The following is a 26,440-nucleotide window of genomic DNA, read 5'->3' as shown; positions in this document are numbered from 1 at the left end:
CTCTGTGCTTTTGTTCCCTCAATTGTAAAATGAGAATAATAGTAGTATCTCTGTCATAGTGTTGTTGAAAGGATTAATGAGTTAATGCTCGTAAAGTGCTTAACAGTATAGAATCTTGACTGGCACATAGTTAGCACTTATTGTTACTGTTATTACTAGTCTGTTTTAACAAATTATGCTAAAACCAAGGAGAAGATGTAAAGCAAAAGTAAAGACTAGCATATTGAATGCGTCTAAAAAATTAAAATGTTCTTAGATACAAAGGTTAATATTTAGAAATAGACATAAGAAGTAACGACAGTAGTTTGCATTTGGATAGATATGGTAACTCAGCGATACGTCTGTCCTATTGATGGGATCGTTTTCCTAGTAAAAGAAAAAACGTTTACAAAAATTTATTCAAAATCAGACCTCCCATAGGAAATAGGATCTTTTTTTTCACGCCTGTATTCCCAATACATTAATTCATAATGTATTATGAATTAAATGCTGGACTTAATTAGTTACTTTACTAATTATAGTAGTAGTTAGAATCACAGTCGGCTTTGAGGGATAGAGTACAGGGTTACTTCTCAGTATAAAGCAAAATTCACTGTGAGACAGTCCATCTTTAACTCAAGCGAAGAGGATTTTGTAAGTTAATAAGGATCTCCTTAAAGACTATTGTACCAACTACACGAACTCTGAGACCTGGCTTACTAGTATTTTGCTATGTCTATAAAATCTAGAGAATCCAAAATTTGTTTAGTAAATAGTTTTTGTCTATTATAGTGTAAATAATTTTTGTTGTCTTATCTTTGTTAATCCAAATACAGCTTGTATCTGAACATGCCTTTGAGATCCCAGACAATGTCAGACCTGGACATCTTATTAAAGAACTTTCAAAAGTAATTCGAGCAATAGAGGTAAGAGTAGAAACTGTCATCTAAATGCTTGGTTACTGTCTGCTTTGAGAAGCAAATGGATCTGCCATCACATTACAAACTTCAAAAGCCCTTATACTCTTAGATGAAATAGAATGAGCTGCATCTTGGAAGGACTCTCAGGTTTTCAGGCTTCCAAAGTCCTACAGAGAAATTTAGAGTATTGTATCCTAATGAGATAAGAAGGAAGCAGTTACCAGTTACTTTAGTTTCTTCAGCATGCTCCAAGAATAAGAAATACAGCATACACAAAATTTCAGATCCCATTCATTTCTGCTCTACAGAGATGAATACGTGGTAAGTAATTAGAGGAAGAGAGAAAATGTAAGGTGGGGTGAGTAGAGCCAAGTGAAGCTGGTTTGGGAACTGGGATGCTATTGGTGGTGTGAGGCAGGGAGACCCCCTGACTGAAGCATTAGAACAACTTGGTTGTGTAAATGCCTCTTGATAAAAGTCCATAAAATCTGAGATTACATGTTTTAACTTATTAATTAAGAACTATTCTGGATATTAAAGGAGATTTTCATTAAAGTAACTCTTCAGGAAGCTGGTTCTGTTAGTGTCTAGCTTGAACTGAAAGGAAATTAAGTGGAGGAATGCAGGCTACCTGGTAATTTAACAGCTTAGATTAGGGCTGTGTTTGGGGAATGGAAGAGGTATACATCTAAGAAATAATGAAGTGCTGCATTTAATATCCTTGGATAGAATATTTCATATAATTCTCAGGGTGTTCAGATATGGCAGAAAAATATTTTCTATTTTTAAAGAGTGGTAGTAATTGCATATAAATAGATTTTTTAATCAAAAGTCACATATATAATCTTAAATATATACATGTAGATGTATAAATATATAAATCTCATATATGATAACCAACACTAAGGATAAACTCAGTAAGAAAGGTGTGGGTCTATATGAAAAAAACTACAAATCTTTACTAAGAGAAGTGAAATGATAGTTGAATAAATGTCCTTTCTAAAATACATCAGTACTAAGTTAACATTACAAATTTAAAATACTGAGTTATGCCTGCAAGAATAATTGGGCAAAAGTAGCCAACAACGTGTTTCTTTTTCTTAAAAATTGGAGGGTTGAGAGTACAGAAGGCAACAAAATGGCTGTAGAAAAATGTGCAAAGAAAATAAACAGGTATTTCACTAAAGAAGAAATAGAAATGCCAATCCAATAAAAATATGAAAAATGTTCTCAGTATGTGAAAAAGCATTCAGCCACATTATGCCAAATACTTTGTGATTTCGTATGATCATTGGTCTAATGGGCAGAGATAAAATTCTATATTCTTGTCCTGCTGGTTGGAAGTATAAATTAGTTTGTGCTTTCTAAATGGCATATCCCTTAATTGAGCCTTTTCCCTTTAATAAAATAAGAGGATTCTAATTAAACTTGGTAGATTAACCATACCTGAACTAAAATGATAGTAAAAGAATGAAAAAGATATTCCTTGGGGCACCTGGGTGGCTCAGTTGTTAAGTGTCTGCCTTCGGCTCAGGTCATGGTCCCAGGGTCCTGGGATCGAGCCCCACATCAGGCTCCCTGCTCAGTGGGGTGTCTGCTTCCCTCTCTCCCTCTGCGGCCACCCCCCTGCTTGTGCTTGCTCACTCCCTCTGTATCAAATAAATAAATAAAATCTTAAAAAAAAAAGATATTCCTGAAGACAGAATAATAGAGATGAACTCCAGCACAGATTTGGAAGCTGGAAAGCAAATATACAAGTGATCACTGGTTTAGCTGGCTAGAGAGAGCCAAAATTGTGTGGGCAGAGGGAAAAGCCCAGAGGCAAGTCTTACTTGTACAGGAGAACCTACAAAAAGCCAGGAATTAGGGATACTAGGACTCTCTGAATATGAGTGGAGGTGGGATTGAGAACGGGATTGATTATAGGTCCGTTTAAGAAATGAATTGATCTTCAAATCCCTATCTTAACACATGCTGAAAACTCTAGAGGTTTAATTGTTTGAGAGATTGAACTTGAGACTGGACTTTGGGACACTGAACCCAGCTGAGGGACATGGGTACCATACTGAAAACAAGAGGATTAAGTGACAGTCTACATAGTGAATGGTTCTTTTTCCACTTGACTCTCCAAACACTAGCACCCTGGCCTATACCTCCCAGACCAAGAAGATCCACTGATAGTGATTTGAAACCTTCTGATGGAACAACCCAGGCAGCTTCCTACAATGAAACCCACCAGTTGACAAAGCCCTACTCACACAGGGCTCCCAGTTAGCTTTTTTCTTTTTGCATGCAGTGAAATGCACAGATCATAAAAGTACAGTTTGAGTTTTGATGAAAACTCAGTAGACACTTGTGTAATGAAAAGTGCCATTGAGACCTATAAATCATTTTTGTCACCCCAGAAAGTCTTTTCTCCCTCTTCTAGTCAGTCTGACTACCATAAGCTACCATCATTCAAACCTGTGTGGCTCTCATCGCAGATTAGTTTGCCTGTTTTTTAATTTCAAATAAAGGCAGTCATACAGTATATCTTATTTTTGTGTCTGGCTTCTTTCAGCATAATGCTTTTGAGATTCATCCATGTTGTTGCATCTGCCGGTAGTACTTTTTTTTTGTTGCTGAGTGGTATTCCATTGAATGAATAAACCGTGATTTGTTTTCCCTTCTTCTGTTGATGGATATTTGGGTCATATACAGATGGGGCCAGTATGAATAAAACTTATAAACAACCTTGTATGTCTTTTTGTGGCAAATACATGTTTTCATGTTTCGGGAAGTAAGTACCTGGGAGTAGAGTTACCAAGTCATAAGTGAATTTCCACTTTATAAGAATCTGCCAAACAGTTTTCCAAAATGGTTGTGCCACTGTCACCACCAATGTGTAGGAGTTGTCATTCTATATTCTTGCTAGTGTTTGGTGTTTTCTGTCTTTTAATTTTTGCTTTTCTAGAGAGTTTGAAATAGTCTTTCATTGTGGTGTTAATTTGCATTTTCCTAAAGACTAATGATGTTGAGCACCTTTTCTTGTGCATTGGTCATTTGTGGATCTTTTTTTTTATTATGTTAATCACCATACATTACATCATTAGTTTTTGATATCTTTTCTTATGAGGTACCACTTTGAAGTTTTTGACCATTTAAGAAATTATGTTGTTTTTATTGATTTGTAGGAGTTCATTATATATTTTAGACACAAGTTCTTTGTCATTTGGCGTGCATGCGTTCATGGATGATGAATACGGTGAATATTTACCCACAGCCTGTGGCTTATCTTTTCATTATCTTAAAGATTTTATTTATTTGTTAGAGAGAGCGTGGGCGAGAGAGAGAGTGAGCAGGGGTACAAGCAGGGGGAGCTGCAGGCAGAGGGAGAAGCAGGCTCCCTGCTGAGCAAGGAGCCTGATGCAGGACTCGATCCCAGGACACTGGGATCATGACCTGAGCCGAAGGCAGACGCTTAACCGACTGAGCCACCCAGGCATCCCTTTTTTCGTTATCTTACTGGTGTCTTTTTCCAAGCAGAAATTTTTAATTTTTTTTAAAGATTTTATTTGTTTGAGAAAGAGAGAATGAGAGATAGCACGAGAGGGAAGAGGGTCAGAGGGAGAAACAGACTCCCTGCCGAGCAGGGAGCCCAATGTGGGACTCGATCCTGGAACTCCAGGATCATGACCTGAGCCAAAGGCAGTCGCTTAACTGACTGAGCCACCCAGGCGCCCAGAAATTTTTACTTTTGAAGATCAATTTATAAATTCGTTTTCTTATTTATAGTTAGTATTTTTTAGTGTCCTCTCTAAGAAATCTTTGCCCACCCCAAGGGTTGAAGATACTTTTTTTTTTTCCCCTGGAAGCCTTTACAATTGGGTAAATAGCTAATCGTGAATTTTTGTGTGTAGCATAAGGTAAATTTAAGGCATTATTTTCCTCCCGTATGTTTATCTAGTTCTCTTACCACCATTTCTTGAAATCAGTTAGCTTTCATTGCTTTCTCTTTTAATATGCATGGAGTGCAAAGAAGAGTTTTGAAGACAACGACCAAAAATAAAGGAGAAAAAGAAGAAAGTATTTGAAGGAAATAAATAAGTTCTTTAGCCCAAAACCCAAATATTAATAATTTATATCCTTGAGAGAAAAGAGTACATAAATATTGCTTCCATGAAAAAAGAACAGGTGGCTGTAACAAAGGAACATTCAAAGAAAGAAAAGGGGTTCTTGGAAATTAGAAACATAATAGAAACAAAATATAGGGAAGCCTGGGTGGTTCAGTAAGTTAAGCATCTGCCTTCGGCTCAGGTCATGATCCCGGGGTCCTGGGATCGAGTCCACATCAGGCCCCTTGTTCAGTGGGGAGCCTGCTTCTCCCTCTACCTCTGCTCCTATCCCTCCCAGCTTGTGCTCTCTCTCTCTCTGACAAATAAATAAATAAAATCTTAATTAAAAAAAAACCCAAAAAACTCCTTTCTGTCTTAAAATTTAGTAAAATCATTGGAAGATAAAGTTGGGAAAATCTCTCAAAGTTAAAAAAAAAGACTAAAATAGGACAGAAAAATTAGGTCATTTTACATAGTCACCATCAAAATAATAGTAAGTTCAGATAGAACATAGAAAACAAGGAGAAGATAATTAGAGGAATAGTCAAAGATGATGTTTTAGAATTCAGGGAGGGGCGCCTGGGTGGCTCATTTGGTTAAGCATCTGCCTTCAGCTCAGGTCATGATCCTGGAGTCCCGGGATCAAGCTCCGAGTTGGGCTCCCTGCTCACTGGGGAGCCTGCTTCTCCCTCTCCCTCTGCTGCTTCCCCTGTCTGTACTCTCTTCCTCTCTGTGTCAAATAAATAAAATCTTAAAAAAAAAAAAAAAATTCAGGGACACGTTTTCCCTACAGAATGCCCGAGTACAGTGAGTGAGAAAAGACCTATGCCAGGGCACATAGTGGTTACATTTTAGAATGCATGTAACAGCATATCCTGGGATCAGGGATCAAGCTGCACAGCACATCAGGCTCCTTGCTCAGCAGGGAGCCTGCTTCTCCCTCTGCCTGCTGCCCCCCCCCCCCGCTTGTGCTCTCTTGCTTTCTCTCAAATAAGTAAATGAAATCTAAAAGATGTCAAAGAGGCAAGATCTCAAAAAATTTACCTCCCATGGACCCCTTCTCAGGAAACTCTTAGAGGGGGTGCTGTTCCAAAAGAGAGGAACTAAGCCAAAAAAGGAGCTCTGGAATTCTTCCAACAAATATGGAATACCCAGATGGGCAGAGAGCCGGGAAGAAAACAGAGGCTCTGTCTTCATGGAGCTGAGTAGGAAGAGGCTAGCCATAAATATTTTAATGTATCAGAAATTGACAAATGCTATGAAGAAAAATATAGAAGGGGGAAAAGATAGGGAGTGACAGCCAGATATGGTGGTGGGGGGTTGCAGTTTTAAGTGGTGGAGTGCAAGCAGGGCAGGAGGGATTTTTGATGACCTGTGTAGGCGGGGAGAGCAGCCAGTCTGGGTTGGATCAGGAGGATGAAGGGCTCCAAATTGTTGTTTATCTGAAATTCAAATTTAGTTGGGCATCTTGTACTTTAGCTGGCATTCCTGTCCAGGAGGGATGTCTCCGAAGAAAAATACAAAATTTATAGATTACCTAATGTGTTTGAATGTTTGCATTCTTCCAGTGAAGAATTTGGGATCAACTAGTGATAAATACATAGAAAACAAAGCAGCTCTAGAGTGAGACAATTATAAACTCAAGGGAAAGTCAAAGATGTTAAAAAAAAAAAAAGAAATGTAATAATATATTATGTGGCACTGGGTTGCAGATATTTTTTACCAAGTCCAGTTTACTGAAGGAACAGGGAGTATGTGTACATTTAGGAGAAGTGTGCAAGGATTGAGATGAGACTTCATCTTGATTAGTAGGATTTCAGTAACATCTCCAGTTAAAAAGGGCACCTGTCTGGCTCAGTCAGTAGAGAGTGTGACTCCTGACCTCAGGGTTGTGGTTTTGAGCCCCACGATGGGTATAGAGATTACTTAAAGATGAAATCTTAAAAAAAATAATAAAGCTGAAAAACCAAGAAATAACAGTTTAAACATATTAGAAATTTGGAGGCAAATAACTGAACAAGTAACACTACGACCAACAAAAAACAGCTGTAAGAGTTGCAGGTGCTGGGTATATACCCCAAAGGGTTGAAAGCAGGACTTTCATACGTGTTCCTGGGGGGGCAGCATTTACAGCAGCCCAAAGGTGGAAGCAGCCTAATTGTCCATGATGGAGGAATGAGTGGATAAAAAGTGGCATATACATAATATACACACCATGGAATATTATTCAGCCTGCAAAAAGAAGGAAATTCTGACCCATGCTACAGCATGGATGGACCTTTAAGATATTACATTAAGTGAGTGGCACCTGGGTGGCTCAGTTGTTAAGCATCTGCCTTTGGCTCAGGTCATGATCCCAGGGTCCTGGGATCGAGGCCTGCATTGGGTTCCCTGCTCTGCGGGGAGTCTGCTTGTGTTCTTGCTCTCGCTCTCTCTCTGTCTGTCAAATAAACAAATAAAATCTTTAAAAAAAAAAAAAAGATACTACATTAAGCGAAATAAGCCAGTCACAAAGGTACAGCTCTTGTGTGATTCCACTTATATGAAGTTCCTAGAAGCGTCAAATTCATAGAGAAAGTAGAAGGTTGCCAGAGGCTGGTGGTAAGGAGGAATGGGAGTTACTGTGTAAGGGGCACAGAGTAAGTTTGGGAAGATTAAAAAGTTCTGGAGGTGGATGGTGATGTGTGGTTGCATAACAGTGTGAAATGTCCTTAAGGCTACTGAACTGTCCACTTAAAAATGGTAAAATGGTAAGTTATGTATATATTACCTCATATGTGCTACAAAATTATGTATATGTCACTACAATGAAAGGAGACTTGCAAGTGGTTGCCTCTGGAGAATGGGAATCAGGGATGGGGAAGAGTATACCATTGCTTTTCATGATATATTTATAGAGTTAATTTTTAAAACTACAGAGATTGGTGACCTTGGTTTAAAAAGCAGTTACTGATTTAATGCAAGTATATATATATGAAAGAGTGTTCATCATAGGAAAGAACTGGAAGCAGCCTATAATAACTACCAGTAAGTACTACGTCAATAAATTATATGGTGGAATACTACCCAGCTTTTAAAATGATATTTAAAATCAAAGAATTATGTTCATAGTATATTATGTGGGGGAGAGAAGGGAATAAAGATCTCAGCAAAGCTGATGTTGAATCTTATGAGTGTTACGATTTGGTCTTTGCTATTTATATGAATGGTTTTTGTTTTTTAAAATATTTTTATGGCTGATTACTGAGTCAGGTATATATGTGTCCTTGTCATAAAAACACTCTGAATTTAATTCTTAAAGGAGGAAAATGGCAAACCAGTTAAATCTCAGGGAATTCCTACTGTGTGTCCAGTTTCACGATCCTCAAATGAAGCAACTTCCCCATACCATTCCCGACGAAAGATGAGGAAACTTCGAGATCATAATGTCCGAACTCCTTCTAACCTAGACATCCTAGAGCTCCATACAAGGGAGGTCCTCAGAAGATTAGAGATGTGTCCATGGGAAGAGGCAAGTATTATATTTCATGGTTATAGAAAGAAATTTGGTTGTTCCTGAAAGTTCTTTAAAGGGATAATAAAAAGAATAGTCTGGCCATGTTTGTTTTCTAATCTTTGCTTAGCATTGTAGGGGCCAACCGTACTGATGTCCATGACCGGGAATATGCTTCAGCTTTCTAGTAGGCTGAGTAGATCTCATTTTCTTTGCGGACATGTTTACTGAGTGTTTACCAAATAACCTATGCTCTTCTAGGCTCTGGGGAAGTTACCAGAGTGAAACTTAAGTCTCTGCCATTGTGTAGCTTCCATTCCAGCTCAAGTTGGAAGAATAGGAGATGAGACATATACTAAAATAATATAATTTCAGATAATAAGTACTCTGAAGGAAGCCGAAACAGTAGAGGGAGAGAGAGTAAAGGGGCTGGGCTGTAGCTGGCTACGTTAGCTGGGGCCCTCAGAGAGCCTGTCAGGTGGTGGCGTTTGAGCTGATGAATATTGGAAGAAGTCAAGTGGATACAAAGCTTTGCGGAAACAAAGGGAAGAGCAAGTGCAGAAAGCCTATTCCTCCCCCAGCAGTACCAGCACGGACAGCTATCGGAATGGGAGACTATTAGAATAAACCCATTTAAATTTGGGAAATGCTGGCTTAATGGACAAAGGGGAGAGGGGCGGGGCCTTTGTAAAACATGGTAGTGAGTTTGTGATGAGACATATCCATCATTGCACATCTTAAAGGACAGGAATAGTTTAAAATGAGTAAGATAGAAGTATTTCTGAATTAAAATATTTGAAGAAATTCTATAGAAATTATAACTTAAAGATTTTGCATTTAAATAATTGTATTGATATTGTTTTAAACTTTGTTGTTCTGAACCTCTCTAACCCTTAGCCCTCTGGGAGAAGACTTAGCTTATTATGAAAGGTTCTATTTGTTATTAAAGAAAGAAGTGTCCACAAAAAGGAAATACTCTTTTTTAAAAACGAGCTGCTATTGTGCTTTTATGTCACACGGTGGCCTTTGTCCCCAGTGGTAGCAGGGTGGTGATCCAGGAGTTGCTGACAGTGCCTCGTGGGAAGGAGGGATTATTAGTTCAAGGGTAGGAGGACCGGAAAGGAGCCAGCAGCTGGTGCTTCAGCAGGAAGGAGCGAGGGAAAGAGAATTCAAACACATTAAGGCGCTGCTTCTCTAGCTCTTCAGCTTTCTGCAAGAGTGAAATGTCTTTGAATTTACTTGATGTAAATTTTACATTCTGCTTTATAAAATGTGTTTTATTGTTAGTGGCTGAACAGAAAGGGGAACCATAGTCCTGCTTTGGTTTCAGGAGCCACTGAGCGTCAGGGCGGTGCACCGTGCACAGTTTGGGCTGCAGGGCCGTGGTGGGAGGCGGTGCCGTCCTGGGTTCCTTTAGGCAGGCAGGCACGTCTGAGGGCAGATGGTAAGTTAAGTTCTGTTTTTATACTTTAAGGACATCTTGAGCTCTAAACTGAATGGAAAATTTAACAAGCATCTCCAGCCATCTTCCACGGTACCTGAATGGAGGGCAAAAGATAATGATCTACGGTTACTGCTGACAAATGGAAGGATAATTAAGTACGTAAAGTAGAGCAAAATGTCATACAGATGAGTTTGCCATGGATTCCCTCTGTCTGTTTAACCCCTGGTCCCCACCAGTGCACATCCGACTCCCATACAGGGAACGTGTCTCAGTGCTCTCCAGCTGGAGATTAAGGGGGAGGGCATACTATTTGGCTGCAGTGTCGCACCGTTTTTGTGACTTGATTATTTTCCCCTCTGTGTGCAGGGATGAGAGACAACCCTTCGCAGATCCAAGTCTTTATACAGCAGATAGTGAAAATGAGGAGGACAAGAGAAGGACAAAAAAGGCAAAAATGAAGATGGAAGAGAGTTCAGGAATAGAAGGGGTGGAGAGTGATGAGTCTCAAAAACCACGTAACAGTATGTGTTTTTTCATGGCCTTTTGAAGGTCTGCTTATTACCTAGTGGTAATATGTAAAGTCATGTGCTAATCTTAAAGGTCTTAAGTTTGTAGTAGGACTGAAAATTGTCGTGCCCCTAATACTCTTCGTAGAAACCTGCAGTGTTTCTGAGTAGTGTATCCATGAGGGAAATGTGAATGTGACTGCCAAGCAAGGTATCGTGCCCAGGGAAGGTGTTTTTAGTGACGAGGGTATGTGCTGGTCAGTGACACCCTTGTCAGGTGACATTTTTTACAAGAGTGACATGAAAGCTTTTGCATCTTATGGGCCTCTACTCGAAATAATAAAATAGTCAGAAGTTTAATACAGTTTCTTTATTTTTTATTTTTTAATACAGTGTCATATAGAATTTTAGCTAACATGTATATGGTTTTCAGAATTAGGAGACATATATAATTAGCTCTCTGAAGCTATTAGTAATCCATGTATTGTTCTCTTTGATGGCCTGTTGACAGGAAGACCTCTACTTGGTTACTAATTGGTTATCATCAGTGTGACAAATAGTAACGCCTCCTCCTTCTTGAGATCGTTCTTCTTTGAGTGAAGTCTTAATTTCTTAGCATTTTTCAGGGCCTCCTTATACCCTCCTTCTATTTTAAAAAGTGATTAAATACTTTGATAACTTGACAAGAAAAATTAACATTTCATCTGTGTTGAATATCTCAGTTCCAGCTAATTCTAAGTAAATTTGGTATTGCTGTAGTTGGTGACTCTGAATGTGTCACATGCCAGGGGAAAGGCAGCTAATCAATGGAGTTATCAAACAGTTGTTAGTTGGCAGTGCCTCGTGGGAGAGAAGAGCAGTGGGAGAGAAGAGCAGTGGTAAAGCCTGCTTTTTAAGCTTGTTGAATTCACTGTCTACTTGAGTGCTTTTGAGGTTTAGGAGAGTTATCTTTTTGTTTTCTGTTGAGAGAAAAAATGCAAGAGGGAAAGTGAAAAGCATCTTGTAGGCAATTTTAGCATCGGAGGTTTTTTTCTGGAAAGAAATAGAAAATTTCCACGCAAATGAGGAATGTATCATCATGTTCAGTAAATGCCACAAACGTTTTAAGAGTACAATGCAGTCTGTATCTTGGTCAGTTCGGGAGAAAAGTCTTTGGGGGAAGAAAGGAATGAAGAAGATGAAAGCAGTGGAAATGGATGGAACCAGGGCAGTCAGGACCTACGCGGAAGCTGGTCTGACTTTAGGTACCACCCTGTTCGTAAGCTTCCACTGACTTTCTCTTTTTCTCTCTTCCTTTCTCTTCTCAGGGTTTTTTACAAGTGTGAAATCAGAACTCAGGAATCGATCATCAGAATATTCTGATATTTCTGATTCAGAAGACTCTGGACCCGATTGCAATGCACTGGTATGCCCAAACCCCTGTGACTTGTGCATTGTTTGATGGAAAGATGACACCTCCTTTCCTTCACCTGTGGGGGAAAATAAATGACAGCTTTTCCCAAAGCCTGTCTCCATGACCTTTGTGGCACAAGGTCTTCCCTGTAATGGTAATCACACACACAGACACACACACACACACACACGCATGCACGCACGCACCCTGTCATGTGACTGTTTACATTTGATAAACATAGCTTTTGTCTGGTTTTAGAAAGGGTGGATGGAGATACTGTTCTTATATTTCTCATATTTCTCATAGATTATATTTCATTTCACTTTAAAGAAAACCTGTACTGTATGTTTTTACTAAGGAATTCTATACTGTAATTACTAGAGATTTTAACCCTGTCATAGGAAATACAGAAATAATTCCATGATAATTAAGATTCTAACTTTGCCTAGACTGATACAGTGTTTTTAGTTAGTAGAGACTTAATTAGATTTCTTACATAGATTTGCTTCCATTTAACTATTTTTATTATCTCAGAAAAATTTTACCACTGAAGAGTCTGAAAGTTCAGGTGATGAAAAGAAACAAGAAATAACATCAAACTTCAAGGAGGACTCTATTGTGATGAGGAACTTCCTTCAGAAGGGCCAGAAGCCATCTAGAAGTGAAATTCCAATTAAAAGGTAGGCTTTCTGATGGTTAGTAGTCTTATTACATTGTGATGTAAACTATATGAAACTCTGCGTATATGAAAACATTTTTTAATTCTAAATGTTACTGAAGATGCCAAACGAAGAAATAAGCTCTTGTCCTTTTGCTTAACTTCTCTTTAGGGAATGTCCTACCTCGACGAGCACAGAGGAAGAAGCTATTCAGGGCATGTTGTCTATGGCAGGGTTGCACTACTCCACATGTTTACAGAGGCAGATACAAAGCACAGACTGCAGTGGCAAAAGAGACTCTCTCCAGGATCCCGGCGGCTGCCACAGCAGTAACCATGAGGCTAGACAGGTGTATCGCTGTGATAAACCAGTGGAATATGGTAAGAAACATAAATGATCGGTCTCTGAAAAGTAACATAGGACCCCCCAACTTCATAGCTCTGTAATCCTAGTTGAGGTTAGACATTATGAATAAGAATTGCACATCTATAGTTGGAAATGATGTTAAGCATATTGGCCAAAAAATACATAATATTGACAAACATAAGATGCAAGTTATAAGAACTCAGAATGTAAATTAATGGCTGGAGAATTATGTTCACCAGCATAATCCTACCACTGCTATTGTGAGACACTTAGTACTTGTTTCCTTTCATAAGCTGTTCCGAGTGGAAAGAGTGTTGAGACGTCTTACATGGTCTGCTAGGCTTGAACCATCAATCCTCTTTCCTTATGTGGGGGGGAAAACAAGTTTTGATCTGTTTCTGGTTGAGGACATTCTCCTACTTGAAAAAGAAGTATTGGGAAAGAGAAGACTCAGTGACAGTACCAGTGATGGCCATGTAGTGTTTTGTTCTCTGTGCCTTTGGGGGAAATTTTGTGCCCGAAAGTCTGAGGAGGAAGGGGGAGAAGATGGTACCACACAAAAACCAAATGCCTGTTGCAGAAATTGTGTTCATTCCCGCCTAGTTGTGTGAATTGTATACCAGCAACCTGACATCCATTTCACTTAATTCTTGAAACCACATTTTGGTGTATGTAATCCTTTTACAGGTAGAGGCAAGAAGAGTTAGTGAAGTTAATTGAACTTGCCCATACTTACATAGCTGTTATTATCCAGTGGTGTTGGAATTGGAACCCAGGACTGTCTGATCTCAAAATCTCGGCTTATTGTGTAAGAGGAAACTGAGGTTTAAGAGGTTAGGTAACTTGCCTAAAGACGCATCGGTAAAGGAAAAACTCAGGTTCAGGTCTGGGCTTGTCTGTCCACACCATTCTGTCTCCCTGTCATTTCTTTGGTCCTCACTTGAAAAGAAGGCTTCTATGAAAGTACTGCAGAGTTCAGGCAAGCATATGCCTTCATTCTGTATGGAAAAATATACCGGTTTTAGAGAGTATATTGCATTTGGCTTTTCCATCTACAACAGATGGCCATAGAATTTGACTCTGGAGCTTCCAGCATCTGGCACAAAACCTGTCATATAGAGGCAGTCTTTGAGAGAATTTAAAGAATTAACATGCTGGATTGTGAGCTGGTGACTCTCTTGTTTTTTTGAGAGGGAAAGCAGTGTGGTGGAAAGTGTATGAGTAAATAGAGTTAACATATTCATTTTTTAATAAAACGTCAACCTAAATGTACTTTGTTATAACATTAGGTTAATTTTGCTTGTTATGATCAAGTTTGTGTGGAGATAATTTAGTTAAAACTTCTGTTTAGGGTACCATGTCAAGACCGAAGAACAAGACTTGAGGAGCTCTTCCTGGATGAAACAATTTGATACAACTTCCAGATTTCATCTTCAGGTATATGCAGGGCTTGAAACATCAAAAGGAAATTTAGGATTGTCATTAACTCTGTTTTTGCTTTCTATTTTTTTTACTGCAACCAGTAATTAACCATTAGATATGGAAAGCTAAAAAATAATTTACGATTAAATGCGCATTTGAACAGCTATCCGTTTTTAGGAACTCTGATGTAACAACTAATGCAAGGCTCACGGATACACTGCGATTGGGAAAAGAATAGTTGATTCAAGGAAAGTTAAAAACTCCTGACAGCCAACACTTCTAAGTTATGTCTGGCTAGAAAGAAAGGGGGAAGAGAAGTACCCTGAGGATCTCTTTTTAATCTCTGACATTGTTTCTTGAACATTTTTAGACGGTAAATTTCTTTGAGAATTTGATGACAGTTACTGACTCTCTTATCAGGAAAGTGTTCATCATAAATACTGATTTTTGCATAGCATTTTCTCATGGTTTGTGCCCCACCCTTACCAACTCAGACCATCCATTAACTCCAGATTAAGAGCCCTTGCTCTAAGAGAGGACACTTGATGTCTTGGGATGCCAGCACAATGCTTATACCAAACAAAATGAACCTCAAATAGCTTTTTGAAAAGCCACAGCTTTACCAGTAGCACCAAACAAGAAAGGCAATATGACCTTTTGCTACAAACTTTGGAAAATGACAGCCAAAGAATCAAAATTCTCATGCTGCAGTGTAGAGTCCTCTACCTTCTCCAACCCCAATCATACACTGAGTAGTGGAATCTTAGGTGTTTGTTTAAGTGGGCTCCATGCTGGGATGTAGGCTCCAATGCGGGGCTTAAACTCAGGACCCTGAGATCAAGCCATGATCAAGAGACAGACGCTTAACCAACTGAGCCACTCAGGCGCCCCTCAAGGGTGGTTTTTATTTTCTTCATGTAGCTTATCTACATTTTCTAAATACTTAAACATTTTACAATGAGAAAAAGAGCCAAGTTATTTTTTAAGGCAACGTTTTGTAAGTACAAGTTCTTTTAATAGAAGAATGTGCTCCAGAATCAAAGGTCAAGGAAGGAATCCCCTAACTATTAGTAATTCATTTAATTCAGTGTATGATTTATAGTGTCTCACTGGTCATTACATTTATAACTTATTAGCATTATAGGATTCAGTATTGAAAATAAGCCATTATTGGGGCGCCTGGCTGGCTCAGTCGGTAGAGCATGCAACTCTTGATCGCAGGGGTGTAAGTTTGAGCCCCACCTTGGGTGTAGAGATTACTTAAAAATAAAATAGTTTTTTAAAAAAGTAAGGTATTATTTAAATCTAGCTGTTGTTTTTATAATTGTCTTTGAAAATAAAGAAGGAGAGGACAGATGATTAGCAAGATCACCTTAGAGAAAATCAGATTTCTTTTGCCTGTAATGCTGTTTTTAAAACTTACTTGACCATTACAGAATTAGGAATTTATTTTACATCACACACACACAAACAGCTAGTTTCATGAAACATCACATCTGCAAGTATGCTCTTTTCATGTTTATATTTTCCTTTCTTTTTTATATTCTGGTCATGACCCTTTCCATTGGTTTTAAGACCTACCCGTCAGTAGCATTGTTGGTTTTTTCCTGATGGCTCACTCAGTGATCTCTTGAAGGGACTGGGGGAAGAATTGTTAGAGGAAAACCAGGCTTGGGGCTGAGCACCCAGGTGCTTTTTTTAGGAAACAATTTAAATACCGTGGAGATGAACCTTAACAGAAGTTAGATTCTAAAAAAGATAGTGCACTACATCGTGAGAGAGATGGGATCTGTGACGTGCTGAGGAATTGGTAGGCCCGCATGTCCCAGCCACACGTTCTTTCTGTGGCATGTCATGGCACATGCAGAATGCCATATTATAATAAATAATAGACGTTACATATTCTATATTTTATATATAAATATACGCATTTAAATATATATGTATAAAGTTTATATATATATAATATATAAATAAAAATGTTTTCTTCTGGAGTTAAGTTATGATGTAAAACTTCTATACTTGAGTCATTTCGTGCTGTGAGGTTTTGGAATGACATGACCATCCTGAAGGGGTGGTCGTCTGTGGCTGCTACATGTTAAGAAAACCAAAGTTCAGTAGTCGATATCTTCTCTCCCTTGACTTGCTATTGCATAGAGAGGTTAAATACCTCACTTATCATAAAGGAACTCTAAAAATCCAGCCTTATTTCCTTCCTTTTTTAGGATTTAAGTAGAGGCCAGAAATGCATCAAAAAGGAAGGTTCATCAGAAATCAGTCAGAAGGTACAAAGTAGGAATTCTGTGGACAGCAGTGGCTCAAGCCCTCCAAATGGGAAGTATACACAGAATTCAAGCTTGATTTCGGGGGTGTGCCAGATAAATAATGGCAGCATAAGCCCAGAAAGGCCAGTTGGTGAGACTTCCTATTCAGTGCCCCTTCACCCCACCAAGAGACCTGCATCAAATCCACCACCTATCAGCAACCAGGCAACAAAAGGTAACTTTGACACGTCTATGGGCTGAGTGTATTTTTGACCGTGTATGACAGTGACAGTGGCAGTTCAGATATATGTGTAGTGGTCCCTGCCCTCAAGCCGCTTCCAGCCTGATGCACTCTGGGTGGCGCAGTGAGGGCGGCGTGCATAGGTTACTGTGGGAACAGAGAAGAAGGCTCCCTAGGTTGGTCCTGAGGATTGGGAGTGGCTTCCTGGAGGAGGAGGTAGATCCTGATAAGGATGGTAAAGGGTTAGCTCTACTGGGTTGGGGAAGTGCCAGAGTAGACCTCAATGAAGGTCAAGGAGATAGTATGGCCCACGGTACCAAGGTGAGAAACAGTACGAGAAACAGTATGAAACTGCAGTCAGTTTTGTGGCTGAAGCACAATTTGAGGCAAGATACGGTCAGGGCTCCTGCTCAAGAGAGGCAGGGATCAGACTGTGGGTCGGCCTGGTAAGTCATGTGAAGGAGGTTGTCCTTTATCTCTCAAGTAATGAGATGGGAGGTTCGAAACAGTAGAATTCTGGGAGTGTGACTTTGCCCCTTCAGAACACCGAAAAGGCTTGCTCGCCGCATAGCTCTCCCTTGAAGTCTCCCGGGTTCTGTCTGTCAAGAATGATTTTCACTATTACCTACGCTATTGTTGCTGTCTTCTAGGTAAACGTCCAAAAAAAGGAATGGCAACAGCCAAACAACGTCTTGGGAAGATCCTTAAGTTGAACAGAAATGGCCATGCCCGTTTCTTTGTGTGACGAGCTGCTGTTGTGGCCACTCTTCCCTTTGGAGACAAACTGGTTTCGGAGGCGCGCGCGAGCCTGGCGCTCCCGCCATGCCCCCGCCTGAAGCAGTTTGCATGTACAGTAGAGAACACTGCCTGAAGAACAAAATGAACCGATGCTGCATTTTCACTGTGCCACACCCACTCAGCAATAACCGTTTCGGACCTGGTGGGGGAGAGGAAGAAGGAGGGTAGAACCTTAAAAAGAGACCTTGAACTGGAAAAGGTCTCTTGTCAGGGCTTGAATTTCATTTTGTTGTTGGTAGTGTCTTGATTTATTTTCAGTGGTAGGGTAAAGAATTATCAATAATTTATTTAACAGATTTTTTTTTAAAGTTAACAGCTTTTAAATTCTTTCTTTTTTAAAGCTATTTATTTGGAAGATTTCTGGAGAACTATCTCACTAATTTAGATTTAAGAATGTGAAAGTTTTTAAATTATTTTTGATAGTGTGTATGTTACATGTGGGGAAGAGCCACGGTAACAGTAACTAGTCTGGACTCTTAAATTTGATATTCAGGTTAAAGTCTTAAACAGGGATTTGATGCATTAATTATTTTAAATTAAGATGTATATGAAAATCATTTTATTTTATATATTTCATGTGTTTTTTATAAGCTATTAGCTTCGCTTTTGCTAACATCCAAGGTGCATACTGTTATCCAGGTCGATTACCTTATATCCCACCTTCCCTCTGCACTCCCCATCATTTTGTGACGACGCAACAAGACTCTTCTCTTTGCAGGGAAACACTTTCATAGCCAACGTGTAAGAATTACGTAAAAGATCCCACATTTCTCTTTCGTTTGACATTGCAGTTTTCTTCTAATTCTATAATAATAGGCTTCTTGCATTTTCATTTTTGCTGATGATATCTGGGTCCCAAAGAGAACAGCTTTAATATCGTTTTCCTACTTGTGGGAAAAGGGTTATAAGTTTGGTTAAATTGTCATGTTTATAGTTTTTCAAAAACATTTGTAACTACAGAGGGCCTTCTTCATACTGCTGGTGTTGGAGGGCAGAACGAGCACCTGCCCCAGAGGCTATATTTTATGACGCTTTTATTCTGTGTACCTAACTTGTTGGAAAATAATGAGATATGGTTTGACTTAGTATATTCAAATCTGCATAATCCGTAATATAATAGGACTATACTATATTAAGTTGTATAGAAGCAAGCATGTTGGAGTAGATCTTTTGGGTGTATGTGTGTTTAGTTTCTTATTTCTTAACCTTCTAAAGAATTATTTAAGATACAGACTTGGAGTAAAATGGGTGCTTCTTGCAGTTCCTTCCATCTGTCCTAACTTAACCAGTGCATATTGAGATTAAGTATCTGGTTGAGCTTTAAGGAATCATTTCTCTCCTTTATGCACAGTTCTTACTAAATGCCAGTTTTCAGTTGCTTGCAATAGCTTATATTTTCCCTTTTCCTCCCCATGGCATAAAAAGAAGTGATTTCTGGGGCTGGGGTGAAGATATTCCCAATTCTGACAAAAGAACATTTTACAAATTTCTACAAAGAAAATAGAGGCAAATAGGATAAAATTTATTTTTATGGAGAAGTAATATGGCCATATTATGGATTTGTCTCTTTTTTACTCAGCAAGGTAGCAGGACTTTCCCTTCTGTATTAAGTATCACTTGAAGCTCTAAGAAAAAAATCGATGCTGTCATCTTTCATGGTTGCATTCAAATGTGTATTTTCAAAGAGAAATATTTCTTATTATGTCTCCATTTCAGTATCTCATGGAATAAATACAAAATAGCTTATGGATTAACCTTTTTGGTCCAAGTGACTGGACCAAATTCTGGGACTTATCTGGGTGTCAGGAAAAGGAATTTTTATGGAAACACTAAGTGTCTGTAAAGGGCCTACTTAAACTCTGTCTACACTATGCCAAAACTGGTTAAGAGATGGATATAATCAGTCATTTGTTTGGTCATGGGATCTCAAGATGTCAAAAGTTGGGGTTTGACTGATTTTCCTACCTCCCAATATATTATTGTGATGTTTTGGTTTTCTGTAGACACCGTTTTAGTGTTAGAGTTCACATGATTTTGTTTTGGTTTAAGAAATCAGAATTATAATTCGTTCTTCCAGCTACGTCATGATCTTGGGTTCTTTTGTTTTCTTTACATTTTTCATAGCTCTAAGTATTTCTAATTACCTGACTTCTTTTCTTTAGCTATAAAAATTAAAATCAATTTATTTTTATAAATTAAAATGGTGACCAATATCTGCCCTGTGTACTTAGGCCAGTAAATCTAATTTTAAGTAGCCAGTATGTATAAGTATTAAGTGAAGGTACTGTGGATTCATTTTTGGCGGGTTTAGCCCTTGAACTGGCTAAGTTAGAAAAAACTTGCAGTAAGATAATCTAAGCACTGAGACAGAATTCATGTATCTTTTTCCAAATTGGTGAAAATTCAGCCTACTGGCCCAGTGAGTTGCCTGGTCAAACTTATTCTAAACTTACTAGCTCTGATGCATCCCTTTATCTCTTGGAAGTGGCTGGACTTTGAGGTGACTGCAGCCAGGGTCTGGATTCGGCTGTGATAGACAACCTTTCATGTTTTCCTCAGTCTTGTTTATAATCCCTTCTACCACACAGACACTGCAGCTTAGACAAGGAGACAACAGTGGTGGCATTTAGCTAGTTAGGTGCAAATAAATAGATAAAACAGTTGGACTTAATGTATGCGATTTTAATGGCAGTAGTAGATAATGATTTTTCTGTATTGATTCAAGTAAGTGACTTCTGTTAACCTGGGATCCCTGGTCCTGTAACTCATGATGTCACATAATATGCTTTCCAGGACTGATTAAGGAAGTCAACAATACAAGACTGGCAGTTTATAGTAGTGCAGCATCCTAGAAATACACTGAATTTCATAAGCATACAGAATTAAAAATTCTGACTGACATCATAGAAACTCAGAGAAAACAAGACCATCGTTATCACGACTTAAATGCTTAGCTTGAATACTGATCTGTTTTTTAATAATCCTAATTATTGCCTTTTAAATGAACTCTACTGTATTGACCTGTATGATGGCAGCAGGTATTTATCCAACGTCTGTGTGCCCAACACGACTTAGCACTGTGGGGGAATATAAAGCTGAAGTTGGGATCTCTGCTCTTGAAGGTATCTTCTCCAAGAAATAAGCAGTATTATTTTCATTTCTCAGCAAACTTTAAGCAAAAGAGGGCCCATGTATTAAGAAAAATAGCATAACTTCATTAGTTTCAACTGAAATGTACAACTGTAGAAGTGGAAGTAATTTTTTTTTTTTTAGTTTTTAAAATTTAAGAAACATTTCAAAAGTTAATAGTTTAATGTTGGTAATAGAGAGGTGTGGTATATACCATGGAAGGGAGCACGAACCTGGGTTTTTGTCCAAGTTCTGTCATTTATGTATCAACTGTGTGACCGTAAATAAGTCACTTACTCTTTCTGAGTCTTGGTTTTCTCATTTGTAAGTTTGGATAAAAATGTGGTTAAGAAAAACATAGAAAAGCATTCCTTAATTATTAACACTTTTTATACTTGCAGATAATTTATCATTATTTAAGTTACAACTGACAATGCACATTTATATGCTTTTTTAAGTGAAAACTATTACTTATAAAATTTGTTTCATATCAAGTATATATGTGCCCAGAGCATGCTACCTAAAACCTCTGAAGAATCGCTAACAAGGTGTTGAATTAAAATCAGAATCCATGCTTTAAAGTGAAAGAAAAAGAAGTGAGATAGTTTATGGATAAGAGTGAGAACATTTATCCCCAAGTAATCATAAGGATGATTTAAAGGAATTCAAAAATGGTTTTAGGTTTTGCTCAAAGAGGAATTAGCACAGTACTGCTCCACAGATTCTGCCTACTCTTCAGGCACTCGATAAAAGTTGGGGTCTCTGCTCAAATAAGTCATGGAATTAAGATGATGTAGCAACTACCCAAGGAGCTAGGGAAAAAATAGAAGGTGTTCAGAACCAACAAAGACAGCTCAGGGTTGGCTAGCAGCAGCTTGTTGGGTAGAGGGAGAAAGCACTGTAGTGCTGGGAAGGAGACCTGACTGGACATCTTCAAAGGAGAAGATTCTTTCTGCCCTTTTCAAGAGATGCTCTCTGTAGTCATGGGGCTAGTCCCCAAAGAGGGGATGAGTAATTGTACGGCCCACTTGACTACTGCCAGAAGTAACTATTGCAGCATGTAAGCATTTTGCAATTTCATATTAAGAAATGAATAATGTAAATCTGAAAATTTTTCAAAAGCTCATTTTCCCCCATTAACTATTAAGCTAATTGCTCCCTCTGAAAAGAGAAGCTAAAAATCATCAGTCATTTTCAGATGTCCTGGGCCTTTATCTAAAGCAGTCTTGAGAAGGTTGAGCTTCAAATCGTGAGCTTAGGAAAAGAGTGTTGCCAGTAAATAAAGGAGACAAAGCCAGGAGGGCAGTGACTCACCTGGGGTCACAGTGAACTCTTAGACCTCAGGTACCTTGCTTTCTCAGCCTCTGTTGTGTGACACTGTGCATCCTCTGCTCATCCAGTGGTGGATGATGATCACACGCTTACTACAAGTCAGGTGGAAAGAAGGGGGGACAAATAATATACTTACTACATTGCTGATGAACGTAATTTAATTTTAATACTGTAGCCTTACTAAAAACCCTTTTGTCTTTCACTGAACGTCCTGCCGTAAGTCAAATATTTGATACCCTTACATAAAAATTTTAAAGTAAGGTCGTTAAGCAAATGCCTATTTCCAAAGCAATTAGCTTATCATGACTGTGGTTTTATTCTTTTATAGTATTTTTTCCCTTTATAATGGGTAGGGAAAATAATACTCACTTGCGTGCATTCTACCCCTTAGACTCTCCCACTCACCCTTGGTGCCCTTTCTGGTGTCCTAAAGCTTTGTCTTAATAAGTGCAAAATTAAATTTTTTGTTAAAACGTTTTTGAAACTGTATTCAGTGATTCTTCCAAGTTTATCTGCTCTGCACTATTTCACTAATAAACCCTGGCTACCACGTAGCCCTTGACCTCCAAGTAGTTTACCTATGCAAGACCTGTGACATTCTGAATTCACTTTTCTTTATTTCAGAAAGCAGTCCTAAAGGGAACTTAATCATAAAGATAAACCTTGCCTCCACCCAGTTTTATTTTGGCCATTTCCTTTTCTAAATGTCAGCTCTTTTTCCCCAAGATCTTTCACCAAAACAATGATCATAAGTGCTGGAAAATATAATATTTTGCAGGAATAAAGTAATCCAGACATACTCTTACATTTCTTTGGTGGATTTTGGTTGGTAACAGTTACCAGCATGAAGAGTGATATATAATGAGTTGATTCCTTGCATAGAATCATTTCTTCCTTCTAAGATTCATAAGTAACCTTTTATTTTTACAAAGCATACATATAAACTTCCACATTATAGTCAGGGACCTGAGGTGTAACTTGCTAAGTGAACCCCAAGGTTATTTTATCTTGCAAAAGAAACCTAAACCAAACTAAGGGCCTTACATTTATGGTTAGACTGAATCAAAAGCTATAACCTCAGTTTTTTCAAAAAAACAGCTTCTGACTGCAAAAGCAAGTCATGCAGTTGTTAGGTATGAAATAGCACTGATCAGGAAACACATATGCATCTTTGCAGACTGTATTTCCTTCCGAAAAGACTTTTCTACTTTTAATATAAATTAAGCCATAACAGTTTCATGCTGTGGAAAGAGGGTGAAAAGGTTCATTTTAAGAGATTATATAATATGAATTTTCACATTTACTGTGAAATGTCTAACTTTGCCAGTGCTTCAGCAGGTTTTTTTTTTTTGGGGGGGGTGGGGGTGTAGAGGGTGGCGATGTGGGGGTAGTATTGGTTTTAGGGGTTCTAAATCTGTGAAATTTGAAAAGGGGACAGTTGTTGGCTATGGTATTTACTAGTTTTGTAGTAATGTTTTGCTAGCCTGACTGACTTTCCTTAACCGATTTTTATGCCCATGGTCCAAGGTGACTGTTACCCTTTCTTGTTTGGGGTGTCTGCGGAGTAGTGTCTTGTCTGTTTGTATAGGCAGTCAGTATGTGTGCACATGTGTGTCCTTTGAATACAGAAGCACACGGTGTGACAACAGAGTGGGGTGTGGCTGGGAAATGGGATGCTGAAGCTTTAAGAGCATTTTTTTTTTTGGATTCATAACAGTATTTCCCATCTTTTGCCTGCAGGCAGGGAAAGTGTACAGTATTTATTTTGTTTCTGTTTTAAATTTGTAAGTCTTTAAGTAGCTTACATTGGTTATTATAGAGGAGGACAAGTGACTTGTTTAAAGTTGTATTTAGTATTCTTACTTTACAATTTCTGTATTTTAAAATATTGAAATTAAAATTGTATTACTTCTGTTTTGATTTTTTTAGCACTCGGTGTATTTTTTGCTCATTTTGTTTGAAAGTATAAATGTTGAAAGTTGTATAAAATGTGTCTTTGAAAGAAAAAAATCTGAATTCTATATCCAGTTCTGACTTTCTGTTCCCTTTTTCTGCTTATTGACTCATAGGAGATTTGAGAATGTGAAAAACTGTGTCAAACTTCGCTTACCATTTCTGAAGATTTAAATGTGAAAAGTAATGTGTCCTATTCTTTTATTAGAAGTATTGCTGGGGAAGCAGTTGCCGAAGGAGAGAAACGAACACAAAGAGGGTAATTGGCAAGATGCTGCTCTGGGTGTTTACTGACGGACATTTAAGAGCACGCATTACCCCCAACCCCGGCACCGCACAAATATTCATTGAGCACCTGCCGTATACCAAGTGCTGTTCTAGTGCTGGGGCTGCAGGAGTGAACAAAACACAGCCCCGGTCCTCAGGGAGCTTAGGGTAGATGTGAAAGTAGGGGGCAGGGATGTGCCATGGTGACCCACTGCCTCAGTGAAGGTGGGAGTGGAAGTGCTAGTTTAGTGAGAAAGACGAATTCTGTTTCAGACATGGTGCTTTTGAGGGAGCCCAAAGCCTGGTCTGGGATGATATGTGGTAAAGTGAGAGAAGAGCCGCAGACCAAGGAAGAAGGAGTATGGGGTTGGGGGCAGCACTTGAGAGCAGAAGAAGGGCCTGGGAGGGGGGCCGGAAATGGCTGAGAGTCCATTCTGGAGGAGGACCCTGAGAGCAGGTCATGGCAACCAAGGCTCCAGAGGGAACAGAGGCCTGTTCTCCTGTGCCTAATACCTGCAAGACCGTAGGTATGCCTGAGGGCTCACACTTAGCGTACCTCAGTTGCTGTTACAAGTGTTAACCCAAAGCACATTTACACCACCTCTTTCATCTTAATTGGCCTGCTTTGGTCCAGCTGATTGAGACCTAAATCTGAACTAATCTGTTCTTTTGTAAAAATCCACAGACTGTCTGTCTGTATTCTTGTGGGATGCTCAGCCTTCATGAGGCTCGTTAGTTACTAGTAATCAGGACCTACTCTCAGACTTGTAGCCTGATTTTTGTGTTTGCACCAAGCAGGGAGGCTGAGACAGACCCATCACTGTGTGATGCGGCATATTACCCACCCCTCATTTTAGATTGAGAAGAATCAGGTACTCTACAGAGTTTTGAACAGAAGCCCTCATTATGTTTAGTCCATGTGAGTACTTCCCGTGTACAAGGCAGATCTTCATTTCTTCCTCAGACTAACCCAGCGAGGTAGGTGCTATATTGTCCATTCATCCTACAGATGAAAGGCCAGAGAGGGTAAATAATATGTCTGGGTTCACACTCTAATAAGTAAAATTGAGACTTTAATCAAAAGCCTAACTAAAAACTATGCTATTTTTCCTGAATTTGTCTTTCTCTAATTACTTATATACTTTCAATTGTAAAAAAGGAATAGATGGGGGACGCCTGGGTGGCTCAGTTGTTAAGCGTCTGCCTTCGGCTCAGCTCATGATCCCAGAGTCCTGGCATCGAGTCCCACATCGGGCTCCCTGCTCAGCGGGGGGTCTGCTTCTCCCTTTCCCACTCCCCCCCCCCCTGCTCTCTCTCTCTCTCTTAAAAAAAAAATTTAAAAAAAAAAATATATATATATATATAAAAGGAATAGATGGTCCTTAGGAATGGTTTGGGTTCTAAACATTTCTTTGTAGATACCCATTTTGGATTGACATATATTTTCTTCAGAAGTTTTCTGTCATTCAACTTCGAGTCTAGTTTTCCCAGGGACAGGCACACACGAAAGACAGTTTATCTTCTAGGATTTCACCTTCTACTGGAGAATAGGCTGTAAACAAGGGGCATGGGATACTGTGGAAATACACGAACCTAACAGCAGTTCCCAAAGACACCTACCAAGGGCATGAGTAGAGGCTGTGCTTGGTGCACAGCTTCCACGGGCTGGGACACGGGCTGGGACACGGCCCCTGCGAGATCTCAGCTGCCTCCCTTCCTGCTCCTGCCACTGCCCTTCCCATGCCGAAGCCTCTCCTGCCATTTTCTGCCCCTCAGCTCTGTAAGCGGGCCAGCCCAGGTAAGGAAGGAGAAAGACAAGGCCTTCTGCCCGCCTTCCAGAGCCTGGCTTCTCTCCAACTCCCCACCCCCACCCCCACCCCCCAAAACTCCTTCCCATCCATGTCTTCATCTTCATTCACTTCCAGGTTCTCCATTCCCCTTTCCTGAGCTCTTCCCACCCTTGGTCCCAGAAATACCCTTTGCACGTTCTAAAGGTTTTTGTTTTGTTTTTTTTTTTAAGATTTTATTTATTTGACAGAGCACAAGTAGGGGGAGCAGCAGGTGGAGGGAGAGGGAGACCTGAGCCGAAGGCAGACGCTTAACGACTGAGCCACCCAGGCACCCCTGCACTTTTTAAAGTGCTAATTCTGAGATGTTGTGAAGCCCCTTCTATGCCAGAA

The 26,440-nt window shown here is 39.2% G+C and overlaps 1 protein-coding gene across 2 annotated transcripts in view; it reads left to right on the top strand.

Annotated features, from left to right (window-relative positions):
* KDM7A (lysine demethylase 7A) overlaps positions 1–23,960 on the top strand; it is a 110,157-nt gene extending 86,197 nt beyond the window's left edge. For both annotated transcript variants that reach the window (XM_073899273.1, XM_073899274.1), the window contains 10 exons: positions 816–905; positions 8,295–8,504; positions 9,961–10,085; positions 10,297–10,451; positions 11,744–11,841; positions 12,364–12,509; positions 12,660–12,868; positions 14,206–14,291; positions 16,502–16,775; positions 17,432–23,960. In XM_073899273.1, coding sequence (XP_073755374.1) covers positions 816–905; positions 8,295–8,504; positions 9,961–10,085; positions 10,297–10,451; positions 11,744–11,841; positions 12,364–12,509; positions 12,660–12,868; positions 14,206–14,291; positions 16,502–16,775; positions 17,432–17,526 — 1,488 coding nt within the window. In that variant the 3' untranslated portion in view covers positions 17,527–23,960. The remainder of the gene's footprint in view (positions 1–815; positions 906–8,294; positions 8,505–9,960; positions 10,086–10,296; positions 10,452–11,743; positions 11,842–12,363; positions 12,510–12,659; positions 12,869–14,205; positions 14,292–16,501; positions 16,776–17,431) is intronic.
* Positions 23,961–26,440: the final 2,480 nt, after the last annotated feature.

The sequence above is a fragment of the Callorhinus ursinus genome, unplaced genomic scaffold (genome assembly GCF_003265705.2).
Source record: "Callorhinus ursinus isolate GAN/ISIS: 27379988/994484 unplaced genomic scaffold, GSC_fseal_2.0 scaffold12, whole genome shotgun sequence".
NCBI lineage: Eukaryota > Metazoa > Chordata > Mammalia > Carnivora > Otariidae > Callorhinus > Callorhinus ursinus.
Note: the sequence above shows the minus strand (reverse complement) of the source record. Positions and strands in the feature narration are given on the sequence as shown.